The sequence below is a fragment of the Nycticebus coucang genome, chromosome 18 (genome assembly GCF_027406575.1).
Source record: "Nycticebus coucang isolate mNycCou1 chromosome 18, mNycCou1.pri, whole genome shotgun sequence".
NCBI lineage: Eukaryota > Metazoa > Chordata > Mammalia > Primates > Lorisidae > Nycticebus > Nycticebus coucang.
This window is the reverse complement of record NC_069797.1, coordinates 67,060,107-67,080,726: the sequence shown is the minus strand read 5'-3', so window position 1 is coordinate 67,080,726 and position 20,620 is coordinate 67,060,107. Positions and strand designations below refer to the sequence as shown.

The 20,620-nt window shown below is 40.1% G+C and overlaps 1 protein-coding gene across 4 annotated transcripts in view; it reads right to left on the bottom strand.

Annotated features, from left to right (window-relative positions):
* The window catches only part of CEP112 (centrosomal protein 112), a 519,949-nt gene that overhangs the window by 29,129 nt on the left and 470,200 nt on the right, over nt 1–20,620 (bottom strand). For all 4 annotated transcript variants that reach the window (XM_053568367.1, XM_053568366.1, XM_053568368.1 and 1 more), the window contains one exon: nt 18,811–18,900. In XM_053568367.1, coding sequence (XP_053424342.1) covers nt 18,811–18,900 — 90 coding nt within the window. The remainder of the gene's footprint in view (nt 1–18,810; nt 18,901–20,620) is intronic.

Below are 20,620 nucleotides of genomic sequence, written 5' to 3'. Positions count from 1 at the left end.
GCCTAGGGTTACTCTTTCTAGGTTTGTTAAATAAGATGTTGGTATTTTGATGAGAATTGCAGTGAATCTATAAATTACTTTGGGAAATATGGACATTTTTATGTTGATTTTACCAATCCCTGAGCATAGGCTGTTTTCCCATTTGTGTCATCTAAAGCCAGGAAAGGACACAACAACAAAAAAGAACATTCTAGACCAAAATCCCTGATGAATATAGATGCAAAAATCCTCAGTAAAGTACTAGCAAACCAAACTGAACACACATCAGAAAGATAATTCACCATGAGCAAGTGGGTTTCATCCCAGGATGCAAGAATGTTTTAACACATGCAAATCAATAAATGTGATTCACCACATAAACACATACAAAAACAAAGACCATATGATCATCTCAATAGATGCAAAAAAGCATTTGACAAAATCCAGCACCCTTTCCTGATAAAAACCTTCAATAAAATCAGCACAGAAGGAACATACTTCAAACTATAAAAGCAATGTATGACAAACCCACAACCAACATCATCCTGAATGGGGACAAGTTGAAAGCATTTCCATTTAGAACTGGAACAAGACAAGGATGCCCACTGTCATGGCTTCTATTAAATGTAGTATTGAAGGCCTGGCCAGAACAATCAGGCAAGAGAAAGAAATAAAGGGAAAGAGGAGGTCAAACCACTCCGTTTGCTGGTGATATGGTCTTGTATCAACCTGTAAGACTCCACCAAAAGACTCCTGGAATTGATAAATAAATCCAGCAAAATCTCAGGTTACAAAATCAATATACAAATAGCAGCAGCATCTCTACAGACTAGTAACAGTAAAGCTGAGAGTCAACTCAAAGGCTCAACACCATTTATAACAGCTACTAAGAAAATAAAATACTTATGACTACATGTAACCAAGGAGGCAAAAGATCTCTACAAGGAGAACTACCAAACACTGATGAACGGAGTCCTCTCCGTCTTACAAGCAGCAGTGGTACTTGGAGTCCTTCTCACATCTCAGATCCCTGCCCACTTTCCTGCCATATCTCTCTGCCTCCAGTGAGAGAAAGTTCTCCTGGGTCGTGTGTTTGGATTGGGACCACCATTTGGGATAATCCAGGATAATCTCCCCCTTTAGAGGTCACCGATTAGTAACCTTAATCATATTCATAAACTTTCATTTGTCACATAGCATACATTGTCACAGATTTCCAGGGATGGACTTCCTCCCAGGGCCACCGCAATCCTTACTGCACATAATACATAACAATATATTTGAGGGGGATTAAAGAGTTAAATGTATAAAACAAAATTCTTATGTACTATAAGAAAATAAAGAAAATACACTTCATAATCTTAGGTTAGGAAATGTTTTCCTAAGCAAGCTTAAAAGCCATAAAGAAAAAGAAGATAATCTCTTCAAAAAATTAAAATACTGAATAAAAAATTAAAAGATAAGCAATTGAAAGTATTTGCAACCTATTTAACTAACAAACCATTAAAATGCCGACTATATAAAAACAAACTTCCATAGATCAAAGCAGAAAAACAAGTTAATGGAAAAAATTAGCAAAAAATATGAACAAGCAATTCATAGAAATGTAAATGCTGGATTTCCACTTTTCGAAATGGAAGCTTAGATAATCCTCTCTCAAGTCCTCTTCAAAAATTTAGGTAACTAACAAGTCAGGGAAGAATTATGGGGCCAAGATCCGAGAGAAGATATAAACCAGGAGAACTTGTAAGCCTGGCATTTGGGGACATTTTGACATAGTGACCTTTCCTAATTCTAGAGTGGTTGGTGAGAGGCTAAGAAGCTGAACCGATCTTTTAACAGCTTCACAATAAAAATCCAAGGAGACACAAATTACAGTTCAAGGCAGAGTGTCTGATAAAATCCTTATGCTTTGGGTGGTTCCAAAGGGCTACACTCTAGGAGTAGCAGTGACTTTGAAATAGACCAGCTCTCTCCAGATCTGAAATCTAGCTTCAGATTATCTCAATCTCTGAAAATGGATCGAGGTTATTCAAGATTGCAAGTGCAGCTACCTGCCTACCTAGAAACGAAATAAGTTTCCTCTGGAGAAAATTAACATTATCCTAGGTCTTAAATAATTTCTATAAATTTTCATGTAAAACATATGGCAAATCATAAATACCCAGGTTCAGAAGAATATAAGACGATACATCTGACCAAAAGCCAGGAGAAACAAAAGACAATGTAACAAGATTTCTGTGAACTTGAGGTAATGGTTATCAGACCTAGACTTTACAAGAACCAAGATATAGTTTCAACAGAATAAGGCAAATGATTGTGAACTTTGACATAGAATAAGACTTTTTTTTTTTTAAAGACAAGTCTTACTATGTCGCCCTTGGTAGAGTGCTGTGGTGTCACAGCTCACAGCAACCTCAAACTCTTGGGCTTAAGCGATTCGCTTGCCTCAGTCTCCCAAGTAGCTGGGACTACAGGCACCCACCACAACGCCTGGCTATTTTTGTTGTTGTTGTTGTTGTTGTAGTTGTCACTGTTGTTGTCAGCAGGCCCGGGCCGGGTTCAAACCTGCCAGTCTTGGTGTATGTGGCTGGTGCTCTAAGCCCTGAACTATGGGTGCCAAGCCAGACTAAGAAATTTAAAAAGGACTAAGTAGAAATTCTAACTCAGGAAAATACGAAGCCTAACAATTAAGTTTGTAAATCTGCCATGGTAACTTAGGTTGGCAGCACTGTATGAACAACTCAGTGAGGTTTCATAACCTTGGTGTATCAGTGACTCACAGTTTGTGTTGATGTGACATGTGGTGGTGTCTTGATTAGTGGTGTCCTTTATTGTTGTTGAGTGTTTTTGTGTCCCATTATGAAAACTTTGGAGCTTGAATTAGAGCAACAAACAAACATTTGTAAATTTCTTGTTAAAATTGGCAAGAATGGAGTGAAATCAGGACATGTGAGTTCAAGTTTAAGGGGATAATACCATGAAGAAAATGGAGCTGTAAAAATGGATTAAACATTTGTCTGAGGGGAGAGAAAAATTTCATTGATGAAAAGAGGTTAAGGAGGCCAGTAAAGAGCAGAATTGATGAAAACAGTGCAAAAGTTCATCAAATTGTGTGTTAAAATTGTTGGCTGACTGTGAGAAGCATAAGCAAACCAAATGAACATTGATAGAGAAACAGGAAAATCTGAACTGAAAATCTGGGCCAACAACTCCTGGCGCTTGCATCCTCCCTGTGAGGGAGGTTTCAGCCAGGAAAGAAATCACTGTATTGGAAAACTCCCTAATCACCTGATCTAGCCCTCCGTGACTTTTTCTTTACCTGGAAATTAAGGAAATATTGAAAGGAAGACATTTTGATGACATTCAGGACATTAAGTGTAATATGATGACAGCTTTGATGGCCACAACTCAGAAAAAGAGTTCCAAAATTTCTTTGAAGGGTAGGTGCGGGTGTCTGGTGCATAGCTTTCCAAGGGCAGTACCTTGAAGGTGACCATAGTGACATTCAGCAATGAAGTATGTAACATTTTTTCTAGGATAAATTTGTGAACTTACAGTAAACAAAATTAAGAATCAATGTAACAGTAGGTTAGACACAGCAAAGGAGACAATTAGTGAATTAGGAGCTGGGTAAAAATAAAATACCCAGAGTAAATACAGACACAGGGAACGCAGTTAGAAGATCTAATACATACAAATTATAGTTCCAAAAGGAGAACAGAGAGAGAATTAGGCAGAAAATATGGATATTATAACCACTAAAGGAGGTATATCCACAATTAATTGAAAATCTTGCAACAAAGAAAACCCTGGGCCCAGAGAGCTTCATCAGGGAATTCCACCAAATATTTTAAAGGGGGAAAAAAATACCAATATTACACAAATGCTTCCAAAAAATAGATAAAGAGGGAATTTTCTAATTTATTTATGAGGCCAGTGGACTTTGATACTAAAATATGATTAGAGCATTACAGTGAAAGAAAACTATAGGTTAATTTCCCTTATACACACAGATGTAAAAATCCTAAATAAATATTAACAAGCCAAAATACAGCTAAAGGTAAAAAAAGAGAGAGAGAGAGAAAGTTATCATGATTAAAGAGGACTTATTCCAGTCTTGGCGCCCATAGCACAGTGGTTACAGTGCTGGCCACATGCACCGAGGCTGGCGTGTTCAAACATGGCCGGGGCTAACTAAACAACAACGACAACTGCAACAAAAAAATAGCCAGGTGTTGTGGTGGGTGCCTGTAGTCCCAGCTACATGGGAGGCTGAGGCACTTGAGCCCAAAAGTTTGAGGCTGCTATGAACTGTGACACCACGGCACTGTACCAAAGGAGACATAGTGAGACTCTGTCTTAAAAAAAAGATGGAATGCAAGGCTGATTTAACATTGGAAAATGTATCTATGACTTTCACTGCATTATGCAGAATAAAGTACAAAATTTATATGATTATCAAAAGATGGAGAAAAGACATTTAAGAAAATTTAGTATCTATTAAGAAAATTCAGTAACTAAAAGAAGAAAAATGACTCTTGATAAGAATAGAAAAAAATTTCTTAATGTCATAAAGGGAATCTAGACAAAGTCAACTGTATTTCTGTTATATGTATATGCCAGCAACAAACTGTGAGAAAATGCGATTTAAAAAAAAGTCATTAAGAATAACATTATAATATGTCAAATATATAAGAATAAATAATTTCTGGAAGATGTGTTATCTCCACAGAACATGTAAAATGTAACAGAAAAAATTAAAATGCTTAAATAAAGCACAGGCATAGACTATATTTATGGACTAGAAGACATAAAAACTGACAAGCTAGGGGCAGCGCCTATGGCTCAAAGGGGTAGGGCGCTGGCCCCATATGCCAGAGGTGGTGGGTTCAAACCCAGCCCCTGCCAGAAACTACAAAAAAAAAATTGACAAGCTGAATCTAAAATTTATATGGAAATGCAGACTTCACCAGAGCAAGAAGTTTTGTTTGGTTTGTTAATTAGCTAAGAAGCTGAACTGATCTTTTAACAGTTTCACAATAAAAACCCAGGGAGACACAAACTGCAGTTTGGGGCTCACTGGGGGGAGCGTACCTGGGCCATACAGCAACTGCTCAGCTAATGTCTGCTGAATTGAACATTAAAAGTGTCGTAGGTTTACAAAAAGAGTTCTCTCTGAGCTGTCATTTGGTTGCCACGGGACATGCCCATACACACGTACCATCTCCTTTCTCTTCCTCTGCGTATCAAGTCACACACAAAACCGAATGAAGCAGTTGGGATCATTTGGTCTAGTTTTTCAGTCTTTCTGCAGGGGCCGTTCATTAAAACAAAATCTTCAGCTGAAAGGGCAGAAAAGTAAGATAACATGCTGCTCTGGCGTCCACCAGGCCTGGAGCCCAGACGCACGGGTCCTTGCCCTCCAGCTGGGAGGCTCTGCTCCAGGAGGAGCAGCGGGCACCAAATCTGTGTCCTTCTGCCCTGTGCCACCCAACTGAGCCGAGAAGGGTCCCTCGGGGAAGCTTGTCAAGGCCGCCACACACAGCCTGCAAATTCTTTCCCTCTTTCCTAATAACCCCAAACTAGACACTCTCCTATCAGAGCGCTCCACCTCTTACTTTTCCTCACCCCTCTTAGTAAACATGAGGGCAGTTCTTACATACCAAACCAAAAGGGGCCTTTAAAGATTGTTTCCCTTCAGTGTGACAGGAGATCCTAGTGGAGACCCTTTTCCCATGTCTTTCTATACACTGAGAGCCAAGTTTTAGTTGTCTGACTCAAAATAGGCCTTCATAATATTTTAATAATGCCAATTATTATACTCTTCACTAGTTCTAATTTTTCCATTTAAGTCAACAAATTATTTTTTGCATTTGAACATTTTCTGATAATATTTTTTCTTACTAGAACTGCACCCTCTAATTCTGTATAGAAATCCAACAGATTATCTACATCATCGGGATGTATCTCCCATGACAACTTTCTACATTTGGAAAATAGATCCAAATAGCCTTTTTGACTTCTGAATTGTCTAGTTGCATTAAAAGATCACCTTTCTTTCCTAATCTCTAGTTTAAACGAATACACATCTGATGCCTCTAAAATCTCTTTGTTCTGTCCTTTGTTTGATAATAAACAATTTCAGTCGCTGCTATCTCAAAACAGACCTTTCTTTTCTTTTTTTCTTTCTTTTTTTTTTTTTTTTTTTTTGTAGAGACAGAGTGTCACTGTACCGCCCTCGGTAGAGTGCCGTGGCGTCACACGGCTCACAGCAACCTCTAACTCTTGGGCTTACGCGATCCTCTTGCCTCAGCCTCCCGAGCAGCAGGGACTACAGGCGCCCGCCACAACGCCCGGCTATTTTTCTGTTGCAGTTCAGCCGGGGCTGGGTTTGACCCGCCACCCTCGGCATATGGGGCCGGCGCCCTACTCACTGAGCCACAGGCACCGCCCAAAACAGACCTTTCTTAACAAGAGAAGGAGATCTTTTCTGGTTGGATTTAGTTAAAAAAGGAATTGCAAGTTAAGTGGCATCCTAGACTGTCTGAATAGACACAGGACCTTTCTGTCTTAGAACCATGCTGGCTCACCCCCACCCTCTTTCACCATCATTATGTTTATCTCTTGCTTCCCCTTTCCAGCTGTTCACTTAATTCTATGAATTCAGTGCATAGTAGCTGTCAGGAAAGTAAACCTTGGTAGGATATTGTTCAGGAGTATATAATACACACACAGTGCCAAAAAATGTATACATGCTTTAAGAAAGGAAAAGACTGTATTAAATTTGTAATACTCAAGCCACATTTGACTTCTGCAATTCTAAGAGCAGCATAGGCCGGGTGTGGTGGCTCACGCCTGTAGTCCCAGAGCTGTGGGAGGCCGAGGTGGGTGGATTTCCTGAGCTCGGAGGTTGGAGACCAGTATGAGCAGGAGTGAGCCAGAGTGAAACCCCGTCTCTACCAAAAAAAAAAAAAAAATAGCCGGGCGCCTGTAATCCCAGCTACTTGGGAGGTGAAGGGCAAGAGAATTGCTAAAGGAAGAACAGAAAAAAAAAAGAAAAGAAAAAACCTTCAAACTAAGAAGAGTGAGAGCCAGCTGAAATTGAAAGCAAAAAAAAAAAAAAAGAGCATAGCATGACTTGTATATACCTTTTGTTATTGGCATATATTGAGTATTACAATTTTAATAAAGTTTTCTTTCTTTATTAAAATGTATATACATTTTTTGGGCAACCTCTGTATACAGTATGTATATATTCCTTTCCATCTTCCTGGAAATCATATTCAGTTACTCAGGATAATGCTTGATAATTCTTCTTGCCCACCAATTTTAAAAGGTGAGATAGAACATAACTTGATTTTAAGTCTTTGTTTCTGCTTTATTCTTTAAGTGCCTCCATAATATATTGGTTTGGAGTAAATCATTTGATTAAATCATTCTTGGACTGAAAAAATCATTTTAAAAAAGATCCAAATTAAAGCTAAAATTATCTTTCAAATTTAACCAAAGGTGTGAGAATATACTATCCCCTTACTTTATTACAGGAGTACAAGATGAGACCCAGCTGCAGGCAGGCAAAGCCTGGCTCTGAACCCTCCCGCCCTGGCTTAGAGTCCTGAGTAATCCCATGGCTCTCACCATCTTCATCACGCCCCAGTGTTCACTGCAAGGATGAAGAATCACTTCAACAATGTGGAAAACGCTTTGTGGAAAAACAGCTGCAATGATGCAGTGGGTGCTTTGCTGACACTCAGATTTGGTATGTCAGCAAAGCACAGGATTAAAAACATACAGCAGGCACATAAGGGATCCTGCCTCCTCTCTCCTCCCCCTGCACAGTAAGCCTAGTGAAGTGAAAAACAAAGGGCCTCTCAGGAAAGCAAAGAGGCAATGCGGAGCACATTCACGCTAGAAGAGTGCTTTCAGTCCCTAAAGCTGCCGTCGTGATCGCCCTATGTCATTTTTAGCAGGGGTTTGGGTATAAGTATTTGACTTGCTTTGTCACTGAAATCTACTAGAATGACTGATTTATAAGAAATACTTTAATGCGATGTGTATTTTCATAAAAATATGAATGTCCTTGACACTAGTTCAAGTGTTTTTTTTTTTTTTTTCCCAGAGAACACAGGCAAGTAATTCAAACTGTCACTGAGAATAAGATGTGGCCAAAATTAAATGTGGCTCTATCTCCCATAACAACTCATCTTAGGATGATGCATCATGCCAGCTGTCTAGGGACAAATGTATTTTGTTGGCATAGGAACAAAAGAATTAGTCTGAATTTTGTAAATAAACTGTGGTTATTAAAATTACTTGAAACAAACCAGAATAATAACCATTAAACATGAAAAGTCAATACAAGTATTTGAATTATATTTCTGTTGCAATTCCTGTTTTTATAAAGTGCTTTGGGATGAAACATCGTTTTGAGTTGTTAGTACTTTCAAATAGATTTCACTACAGATGAGTTAGCCAACAGCATCTAAGACTGTGAAGTTTGAAAATCCTTGATGGAAAATGTAAATTAAAGGCTTGGAAATCTGGTAGAAGACCAATTCTTCCTTTTAATAATTGTCACGATTATTGCTTAATTGATTTTCTGTCTCCGTAGCGTCTTCTTCTTTAAGGCTGCCTATGACTCCATAGATTTGCTGGTTGCCCTTGATGTTGACTGAGGTGGTTTAAAGATAAGCAGCGCTATCCATTAGCCAAAGATGTTAACAGATGGAAAAACATACCATGCTCATGGCTGGGAAGAATCAACATTGTTAAATTGTCTATACTACCCAAAGCAATATATAATTTTAATGCAATTCCTATTAAAGCTCCATTGTCACATTTTAAAGATCTTGAAAAAATAATACTTTGTTTTATATGGAATCAGAAAAAACCTCGAATAGCCAAAACATTACTCAGCAATAAAAACAAAGCAGGAGGAATCACGCTACCAGACCTGAGACTATACTATAAATCGATAGTGATCAAAACAGCATGGTACTGGCACAAAAACAGAGAAGTAGATGTCTGGAACAGAATAGAGAACCAAGAGACGAATCCAGCTACTTACCATTATTTGATCTTTGGCAAGCCAATTAAAAACATTCAGTGGGGAAAAGATTCCCTATTTAACAAATGGTGCTGGGTGAACTGGCTGGCAACCTGTAAAAGACTGAAACTGGACCCACACCTTTCACCATTAACTAAGATAGACTCTCACTGGATAAAAGATTTAAACTTGGATTATTATGCAGCCTTAAAGAAAGATGGAGACTTTACCTCGTTCATGTTTACATGGATGGAGCTGGAACATATTCTTCTTAGTAAAGTATCTCAAGAATGGAAGAAAAAGTATCCAATGTACTCAGCCCTACTATGAAACTAAGTTTTGGTTTTCATATGAAAGCCATAACCCAGTTATAACCTAAGAATATGGGGAAGAGGGAGAGGGAGGGGAGGGAAGGGGGAGGATGGGCAGAGGGAGGGTGAGAGGTGGGATTACACCTGCAGTGCATCTTACAAGGGTACATGTGAAACTTAGTAAATGTAGAATATAATTGTCTTAACACAATAACTAAGAAAATGCCAGGAAGGCTATATTAACCAGTGTGATGAAAATGTGTCAAACTGTTTATAAAACCAATGTATGGTGCCCCATGATCACATTAATGTACACAGCTATGATTTAATATTAATAAAAAAAAAGATTTAAACTTAAGACATGAAACTATAAAAATACTTGAAGAAAGTGTAGGGAAAACTCTTGAAGGAATCAGCCTGGGTGAATATTTTACGAGGAGGACTCCCCAGGCAATTGAAGCAGTATCAAAAATACATTACTGGGATCTGATCAAACTAAAAAGCTTCTGCACAGCCAAGAATATAGTAAGTAAAGCAAGCAGACAGCCCTCAGAATGGGAGAAACTATTTGCAGGTTATGTCTCCAATAAAGGTTTAATAACCAGAATCCACAGAGAACTCAAATGTATTAGCAAGAAAAGAATAAGTGATACCATCTCAGGGTGGGCAAAGGATTTGAAGAGAAACTTCTCTAAAGAAGACAGATGCATGGTCTACAGACACGTGAAAAAAAGCTCATCATCCTTAATCATCAGAGAAATGCGAATCAAAACTACTTTGAGATATCACCTAACCCCAGTAAGAGTAGCCCACATAACAAAATCCCAAAACCAGAGATGCTGCCGTGGATGCAAAGAAAAGGGCACACTTCTACACTGCTAAGGGGAATGCACACTAATACGTTCCTTTTGGAATAATGTTTGGGGAATACTTAGAGATCTAAAAATAGACCTGCCATTCAATCCTATAATTCCTTTGCTAGGTATACCCAGAAGAGCAAAAATCACAATATAACAAAGACATCTGTACCAGAATGTTTATTGCAGCCCAATTCATAATTGCTAAGTCATGGAAGAAGCCCAGGTGCCCATCGACCCACGAATGGACTGGTATACTATACTACATGTATACCATGGAATATTATGCAGCCTTAAAGAAAGATGGAGACTATACCTCTTTCATGTTTACATGGATGGAGCTGGAACATATTCTTCTTAGCAAAGTATCTCGGGAATGGAAGAAAAAGTATCCAATGTACTCAGCCCTACTATGAAGCTAATTTATAGCTTTCACATGAAGGCTATAACCCAACTATAGCACAAGACTATGGGGAAAGGGCCAAGAGAGGGGAAGGGAGTAGGGAGTTTAGGGTGGAGGGAGGGTAATGCATGGGGCCACACCTACGGTGCATCGTAGAATGGGTACAGGCGAAACTTACTAAATGCAGAATACAAATGTCTACATACAATAACTAAGAAAATGCCATGAAGGCTACATTGAACAGTTTGATGAGACTATTTCAGATTGTATATGAAACCAGCACATTGTACCCCTTGATTGCACTAACGTACACAGCTATGATTTAACAATAAAATAAAAATAAACTTATTGATTTTGGTTTTTCTAATATCCACGCTACTCCCCAACAGATCACTGGGCATTGTGGGAGGCAAATAAACTCTTTGGGAATGCGAATGATAATAGTTGTAATGGGATAACAGAGAGAAGGAGCTCAGACACTTCCGGAGATGTCTAACATTGCCCCAAAGAAACAAAATTTTATGCTTAAAACCCACGAACCTAGGAAGGAATCAGTGAAATGCTAATTTTATCTGTAGAGAAAATAAAGGACTTTTTGATGCCTTTTCTGGTTTGGCCTGTTTGCGGCATCTTGCAGGAGAGATTTGGAAGGACATTCTGCCCTGCTCTAGAAGGAAGCAGAAAAGTGGGTGGGCCGCATGGGCAGGGCATGGACAGGGCATGGACATTCTGCTTTCTCTTTTTCCCCCCTAGCCTATGAGCCTGCTTGGTGCTATAATGTCTGGGGAATAGCTGACAGCCCAGAGAAACCACAAGAGGCCATGAATGATCCTACCAGATAAAATGATCACCCTGATGAAAATGATAAAAGAATATTTATAATACTTATTTTAAAAAATCTATATAAGAATAGGCTTAGAAGAAGTCACTTAGAATATGTTTAGGAGGCCCAATACCAAGGGCCTGTGATCATTACCCAAGTACAGTGGCTTTTGGAACTCCTCATCCTCAAATTCCCAGTTGAATGTGATGCTGGTAATCCTTCTTCCCTCTGCATCTCTCCCCTCCCCTCCCTCCTTTAATGTGTGATGTTGTTGTTGTTGCTGTTTTTTATTATTAAATCATAGCTGTGTACATTAATGAGATCATGGGGCACTATACACTGGTTTTATAGACCGTTTGACACATTTTCATCACACTGGTTAACATTGCCTTCCTGGCATTTTCTTAGTTATTGTGTTAAGACATTTATATTCTACATTTACTAAGGTTCACATATACCCTTGTAAGATGCACCGCAGGTGTAATCCCACCAATCACCCTCCCTCTGCCCACCTCCCCCCTCCCTCCTCTCCCTTTCCCCCTTCCCTCTATTCTCAGGTTATAACTGGGTTATAGCTTTCATGTGAAAGCCATAAATTAGTTTCATAGTAGGGCTGAGTACATTGGATACTTTTTCTTCCATTCTTGAGATACTTTACTAAGAAGAATATGTTCCAGCTCCATCCATTTACCAAACATGAAAGAGGTAAAGTCTCCATCTTTCTTTAAGGCTGCGTAATATTCCATGGTGTACATGTACCACAATTTATTAACCCATTTGTGGTAGTGTGTGATGTTGTTAATCCTCCCTCTCTCCCTTTTTCCATCCCTCTCCCTTTCTCTCCCAGATTTCTTCTTCCCATGAATTCACTGAGCACCAGATGGGCCAGGCTGAGATACCAGGATAAACATGGCACAGTCCCAGCTCCATGTTGCACCCTAAGAGTACGCGACCTACTGAGGCAGTGGGTAGAAAAACCTGTCAGGTGGGACCACAGAAAGAGCACAAGAGTACAGATGAAAGAGAGTCCTGGGGTGGGCATGGCCATTTTGAGGACAGGGGCTCTGGACAGTAAAGCCTTTACAGAGCGATTCAATTCAACAAGCACTGGTGGACACTATGAAGGTGACCAGTCAGGTGCTTACCCCAAAGAGCTAATAGTCCAGTGGGAAACTCTCTTTTATTTCTTTTCCTTTTTTTATTTTTTAGCACTTTTCTTTTTGGCCGGGGCTGGGTTTGAACCCACCACCTCCGGCATATGGGGCCGGTGCCCTACTCCTTTGAGCCCCAGGTGCCACCCCAGGAAACTCTCTTTCCTTGGTTTGCATGGCATCAAGCTCTCTGGGATCTGCACGTAGCTCTCTGCCTGTTCCTTTTGAATCCCCACTTTGCACGCTCCCTCCCATCTCTGAGCCCCTGGATATGGGCAAGGGTCTGCCCACAGCCCTCTAACCTCTCTCCAGGCTCTCCCCTGTGAGTATCACCCAATACTGCACATCTGCTGGATCCCTGGCAAGAAAGCTCTGACGTTTTACCCTCTGAGGGCTTTCCTGAGTCCCAGATCTGGGTATCCAACCTCACGCCTGCAAATGCAGGTCCTCCCGCCGGCGTCTCAGGTGCCGCACCTCACAGTCACACACCGCTGTCTACGCCAGCTTCTCAGTTCAGAAACGGGGGATTATTTTTGATACATTCCTTTCTTTTGCACCCTAAATTTCTGCATTCCGTAATTTTTCATTTTAAATGAATCTTCACATTTATACTTTCTTCCTATTTCCTTTGACAACACCTAGTTCAAGCCTTCCCTGTTTCTCTTGTGGTTAGTAATGTGAATTTTAGTGTGGTAGCCTCTGAATTGGTGCCTTTCATTTCGTGTTCATCTCATCTACCCTGCCGGATATCTTTGTAAAGGATAATCACCATCATGCAACACTCCCCAGTAAAGAAAGAGATCCTCACTCGCTGATAACCACGTCATGCACCAAATGACCCAGCCCCTCCGCATGGCATCATAACTGGCCACCACTTGTCCTGACATGCACCACAAGCTAAGTAACAAGTACAGAGAAGATGCTCAGTAAGAAAGGACCAAAGGACCACCTCCCCTTTAATGGAGAAAATGAACAAAACTAAATTTCTGGTCTTGTTTTGTTTTTCACTGATACTACCCTCTGGCCAAGCTATGACTCAGGGCTCAGTGAGCTCCTGCCTTCCCTCATTCTGTTCCCTGACTAGAAGGTCCTTCCTCTGGGTTAACGCTCTGCCCAGGTGTCCCTTCTCCTAGAAGGTCCTTCCTCTGGGTTAACGCTCTGCCCAGGTGTCCCTTCTCCTAGAAGGTCCTTCCTCTGGGTTAACGCTCTGCCCAGGTGTCCCTTCTCCTAGAAGGTCCTTCCTCTGGGTTAACGCTCTGCCCAGGTGTCCCTTCTCCTTCATGAAGAACTGTAATCACATACACTGCATGTCCATAATGCTTTATAGCTCCTGAAATATTTTTATGCACATTATCTTGTTTTGATGTTCCTGAAAATCCCGTGGGAAGATATTATTACCAACATTTTCCAGAGGGGTTAAGAGACTTACCCATGATTAGCACGGACAAAAGTGTATTTAGACCCAGCAAGTGCTTTTCCCACTGCAGCATAGTAGTCCTCAAGGCCTCTGCTGTTTCCTCTGTGTGTGTGTGTGTGTGTGTGGGGTTATCTCTGTGACAACCTCTGCCTCCAGCCCCCAACCCCTAAACACACACAATCACCTCTGATACTTGTTTTTGGTCACTAGACTATCTCCGAAACTAACCGATACGTTAAATGTGAAGTTGGTTGCTGCAAAATTGTGACGGAAATGCTAAAGTGTAACTGGGATTTATATATTTTAAAACAATTTATGGGTAACTTGTGCCTTTAAAGCTTGGACACACCATATAAGACCCAGAACGAAACCAACTGGACACAGAGAGGTCCCCTGGAGCGGCAGAAGCAGCGAGGCACGGTGGGAGCCAGGTGCTTTCACGAGAAGCCTGGCGGAAGCACTGACTCTCTTTGGCCAGCCCCAGAAGGACCCTGTACTCGTGAGGGCTGCAATGCCTGCAGCACCCCCAAGTCAGCAGGGGCCAAAACCTGCCTGGGTGGTGGGGCCCTAACCTTTTCCTGGCAAGATCTTCCCCTCCCTTCCCCACAAGGTCAGTGAAGATGGAAGGCAGGACCAAGGCTGTGTCCTTTCCACATCTGTGTCCCAAGCTTCCAAACCATTTGGAAAAAGAATCAACTTTCAGTTCATGCCTGGAGTCTGCATTTTACACGTAACTCCTTTACTAGACGTGAACTCCTTGAGGGCAGGGTCTATCTTATTCAGCACTGTCTATACAATGTGCTCGTCAAAAGCTCAAAATGCTTGTCATGTATTGAGTAAATAGTGACATTCCTGTGAAATGCTCAGCACTGTATTTTATTTATTAGGAGAGTTCTGCAATATTGTTTTTTTCTCACTAATTTATTTAAAATAATCTTCTGGGAAATTGACCAATGTAATTTTAAAGCTATTCATACTTTCAAATGTTAAGGTAGCCGGTTTGAGACAGGGGTTTTGATATGTTAATATCCACAATATAGTCTGTTAGTATCTGATGTTGTTTAATGCCTTTTGATAAATTCATGCTTTACACAGTGTTAAGTGGACCAAGCAAACTTTTAGATTACTTCTTGTCTCCTTTTTATTTTCTCTAATTTATCAGACCAAATTATCTAGTCTCATGGTGAATAATAAAACATTGTTTGCTCCCAAAAGTGAATTTTGGTTTTACCCATACTTTTTTTTTTTTTTTGTAGAGACAGAGTTTTACTTTATTGCCCTCTGTAGAGTGCCGTGGTGTCACACAGCTCACAGCAACCTCCAACTCCTGGGCTTAGGCGAGCCTCCTGCCTCAGCCTCCCGAGTAGCTGGGACTACAGGTGCCCACCACAATGCCCGGCTATTTTTTTGTTGCAGTTTGGCCGGGGCTGGGTTTGAACCCGCCACCCTCGGTATATGGGGCCGGCGCCCTGCTCAGTGAGCCACAGGCGCCGCCCTACCCATACTTTTTTAATCTATACCTGAACCCGAGTGACAGATGGCATGTGTCCATTTTGTGCAGTGTTTAAACAGTAGAGGATAAAACCTCAGAAGTGAGCAGACTGCATGTTGCCCCAGCCTGTGCTGCACATCAGGGAAGTCACCTCCTTTCCTGATGACTCAGTTTCCTTGTACAAAGAAGAAGTTGGATCAGAGCTCTGACCTCCCCTCCTTTGCTGAAATTATGGGGTTCTTACACAGATTTTATCTGGTGTGAGAAACCATTAGCTCCTTGTCTGGATAAAAGTAATAATAATTTTAAATTATTTTACTACTTACGGATTAAAGGAAAGATCCTGTTTTTGTAAGGTCCACAGATAAAAAAACTAGCATTTTCTAATTCTGTTTGTGTTCTTTCTCTTGAAACTACATAAGGGGCAGATTAACCCGTTGTACCCACCAAGGAACATGCCCTCTCTGGGGCCTCTGTTTGCTCATCTGTCAACGTGAGGAGACGAGGACAGAGCCGATGGCACCAAGGCAAGTGGCAGGCAGCAAGGACACCGCCCATCAAGGCCTGATGAGAAGCAGCTTTTTGCTTGTAATTAAAAACACAACTTTTAAAATGCCTCATTCATTTTTTGTTTTTATAGAATCAAAACACAGAAATTTTTCTTAAATTAAAAGCAGAAACAGTTTGAACTCTTTTTAAGGAAGCAACTTAAAAAAAGCAGCCTAGGAAATTGTGCTTTGTAATTCTGCCAGTTTCAATTTTGATTCTTTATGCAACTAGTATCAGGATAATAATATTTGGTTGAAAAGAAAAATAGGAAAGTTCTAAGTAGCTGTTTCACACACATTTCAGTTGTTTGACAACATTGCACTTGCTTTGATGGGTGACAAAATAGAAAACCAGGGCATAACAATTTCAACATTTTAGTAAGCCTCAGTAAGCTCATAGATAAGCAGATCTTTAAAAATGCTTCACGACAATAGTTCTAATCAGTTTGACTACTTCTACTAGTGTCACAGATTTAAAGGAGGACATAGGTCAAATTGAGATAAAATAAAAGCTTAAATTAAATGACATATAGTTGAATAGCATGTATAAAATGCCTATCATTCGCTGTTCAGTTTTGATGAAACAACTGGCATTTTTTTCCCCTCTCAAGCTACACCCTAGGACCTTGTGGAAAGAGCCCAACATCTCATGGTTGCAGATTATGAAATATTCAGCTTTACCCAGGGGTATTTCCTGACATTTCTTTGGTAAACTGTAGCCTAATAGGAGATATCAGGAATTAGTGTAAGAAATATTCTAAAGAGCTATTGTCACTACAAAGATGAAAGCAACTTTGATGATCAAAAGGGAGTCAATAAAAAAAAGACGGAGAGTAGTTCCTGAGTCCTTCTCTATTGTTCATTTGGGATTTCTTAATTTCCCTACTCTCAATATATTATGGAATTTTTTGTGTGAAGTTTTGCCATGAATTAAAGTGATGTCAACAAAGTTTTACCTTAAGTTATATTTTTCCACAAACTGGAGAAGCTTCAATCCTCCAGGGAGGACCTTTTCCTGCTTTTAAGAAGCTTGTCTTTTCTTCTTTTAGTTACACGTATCTTCAATAGAGGATGGAGCTTAGCTGACCATGCTGACGGGACTTCCACAATCCCATGAATCCATCCGGGAGGTATCTTCATCTGTGGTCAAATCGGCTATACCTTTTTTTCCCTGTGTTTTTTGCTTTTCTCCTTGGATGGTCAATGGCATTTGCAACTGTACCAGGGGTCTGGAATAGTATGTTTGTTTTCCTGCCATCTTTAGTAAGATAATGATAATCCCTATCATTGCTATTCAGTTTTTCATTAATTAGAAATTTAACTTAAAAATTGTCAGGAAAGGGGGAAAGGTTTGAAATTCAGCTAACAAATTCTACTATTTGTTAGCTGTGTGATCTAGGACAAGTTAATCAACCACTCTGGGTTTTAGTGTGCCATCTATAAAATGCAGACGATAATACTGACCTTACATGGTGATTGTGAGAATTAAATGAACCGATATGTGTCCTGCTTCTTGTACAGTGTCTGCCACCTTGTACGCCCTTGATAAAGTATAGTTACTCATTCTGCTATTCTATTCATAGTATTATTTTATTTTGTTCCCCTATTATTAACTACGTTGTGTATACCCTGTATAATACATATGTGTATATATGTATTTTTTGTATATTATGTATACATATATAACTAATATTGAGCATATATTAGGTATTACTTCTGCCATTTTGTACAATTCTCTACCATGGGATCCTGTTTGTAAACATCTCTGGAGATTAAAGAAAACTTCCCTTCTCGTGATAAAACTCCTGTACTGAGTTTCACTATGAGATAACCAAAGTCTAAAGATCTGTAAATACCTCTGTCAGGTTCTGTACATAATAGATTGGTGACATGTAGAAAAATGTTAGCAATTCTACACTCAATGGCTGAGGACAATGTGCTTATAAAAGGTTTCATTAAGACTTATGTTCTCTATTGATACATGATGACTTTTTTACTTTATTGTCAAAAGTATCATTAAGTGTAATTTATTATAACCAGAAGAGTTGTGTGAAAACAATCCTGACATTTAAAAATAGGTCGTTAGCTATTGTCATAGACTGATTATTCTAGTTTCTATTTCATTTATTTTAAATAGAGTGGGAAGAAAGAAGAGGCAACTAAAATTCAAAGGAGAACATGATTTATGTCCCTAACTATAATAAAATAATGTCCATTTACTATAATAATGACTCAGCAGACACTGTTGGCTACATATTCAACATCCATCTCCCCTCTCTTTTGTCCCAGGTTACCTTCCTCTCCTAATTCCATCACCAGCAGGTGGATCCTGATCGTTCTAGGCTAGTTTTGGTCTTCTCAGTCCTCTTGCCATGGACTGGGTATGCCAGGTTGAGCATGTAACCTGCTCTGGCCTATGAGACGTGAAAGGACCTGTGTGGTTCTGGGAAAGATTTCCTTACTCATTAAGAAGGAGAACTAAAAATGGACAGTCCCTTTCTGCCTCTGGATAGTGCAGATTTGGGCAGGAGGTCTGCCACTGCTGTAGCCATCTTGGAATCACTTTTAGAATGAAGCACACAGGATGTGGAGTCAGAGCCTGCCCTAACCTACAGACTAATAATAAAAGGCAATAAAAGAATAAAGAATACAAAAAAAAAAAAGAATAAAAGGTATTCTGTTACTTGCAGCCAAGCTATCCCAGCTGGAACAGGTAATGCATGAGCTCCTTGACCCAGAGAAAGCAACCAAACAAGCCAACTAGGAAAGGAGATGGGTACCTGTTCTTGGGACTCCAGTTCTTTGTGCTGTAATTTTTTCTCTGCACATCGCACCTGATTAGAGCGATTTTCAAGTTCATCTTGTAAAACCTGAAAGAGTATAAAATAAACACATGAACTTTAAAGATCAGCATAGTTGAAAAAATAGTTTTACCACATGAACTGATATAAAAAAGGCCTCAGAACTCTGGTTTATTACTGTTGTTCCAAAGTGTCTGGGCAAACTAAATCAGACTTTTGTGTTTTAGGCTCAGATGTTTTCTGCTTTAAAAATACGTAGTCTAAAAAATCCCAAACTTACAAAACAGACAGATTAGTAGATTCCAATCATATTATAAAGATGTCTCTATGTTCCTACCATAGAAGCACAAACACATCATAAAACGTAAAGCTATTGCTAATTAAAATAGCTCTATCAGTACATCTGCGAGCTGTATTTACACTCTGAATAGCACTGTGACTGATAGGAATTGTATTATCTGACCCAACATGACATCCTTCAAAATTATACATAGTACTATGATATTCTGAGTAAGTTACAGTAATGTTAAATGACTCTCTTTATTAAGTCAGTGAGAATAATATGGAATTTGACCAACTTTCAAGAAGTAGACAGAAATGAACTCTTTCAGTTGCTAAGAAGTTTTTGAAAATATTCAGGTTCCTGTGGGAAACTTAGAAACCATAAAGATCAATAATTATCATTGTATCAATTACTATTTAAGTAAAGAGGTGAACTGGAGACGAACAGGACTATTCAAACAATCCAGTATAATTAGACTACATGAGAAGTTACAGTGAGCAGAATTCACAGGGTGGTAAGAGCAAAGGTGTCAAACAGATTCTCAAAATATAATCCATCCACATCTGGCCTGTAGTTCTTGCTGTTAGTAAAGAAATACAGGCCAGGTGTGTGGCTTATGCCGCTAGTTCTAGCACTTTGGGAGGCTAAGGTGGGAGGATCATTTGAGGCCGGGAATTTGAAACCAGCCTGAGCAACATACCTCAGCAATACCCCATCTCTACTAAAATAAAAATTTTAAAAAATTAAAGAAAACACACCAAAAAAAGAATTGCTGCATTTGTGATGAGTACATTATAATGTGATATGAACAATAAGCAAACAGTAAGTCTAACATTCATCAGTGCTGCAGGTGGAAGAGAAACCTAACAGGGAGGCAGGACCTTTTGGAGTGGAGGGGGTGCCATTTTAAACAGAAGGTCCAAGAAGGCTTAACTGGACAAAATCCTGAAGGAGAAGACAAGAAGCTTGTCTTTTTTTCTTGTAGAAGAGTAAGTGACACAGATATCTGCAGGAAGAGCCAAGCAGGGCACACTGTGCATGGAAGACCCTGAGATGGCAGGTCAGCAGAAGCCACTAAGGTCAGTGTGGAGAGGTAGCAAAAGGGGAGCAGTGAAGTTGGGGATGTAACAGGGTCAAGTCACATCAGGTCCCATGGAGTCTTGTCTGGCAAAGACTTTGAATATTACCTGGGGGAGGTGGGAAGCTGCTGGAGGGTGGTGAGCCAGCCAGAGGCCTTTGCAACATGGTGGGAATGGGATGGTGGAGAACTGGGTGGGGTGGCAGCAGCTGATGAGGGTGGGGCCAGGTTCCAGACATATTCTGAGACAGAGCTGAAGCCCTGAGGGAGTGGGAGTAAAGAACAGGCAAAAGAGGACCCCACGGATTTTGGCCTGGGGCAGCCAGAAGACTTCAGTGGCATTGACAGGGATGGGGAAGGGTGAAGGAGGGGCAGACATTGTGGAGAAGAGCTGGGGGTCAGCCTGGGACGGGTCAAGTTCAAAATGC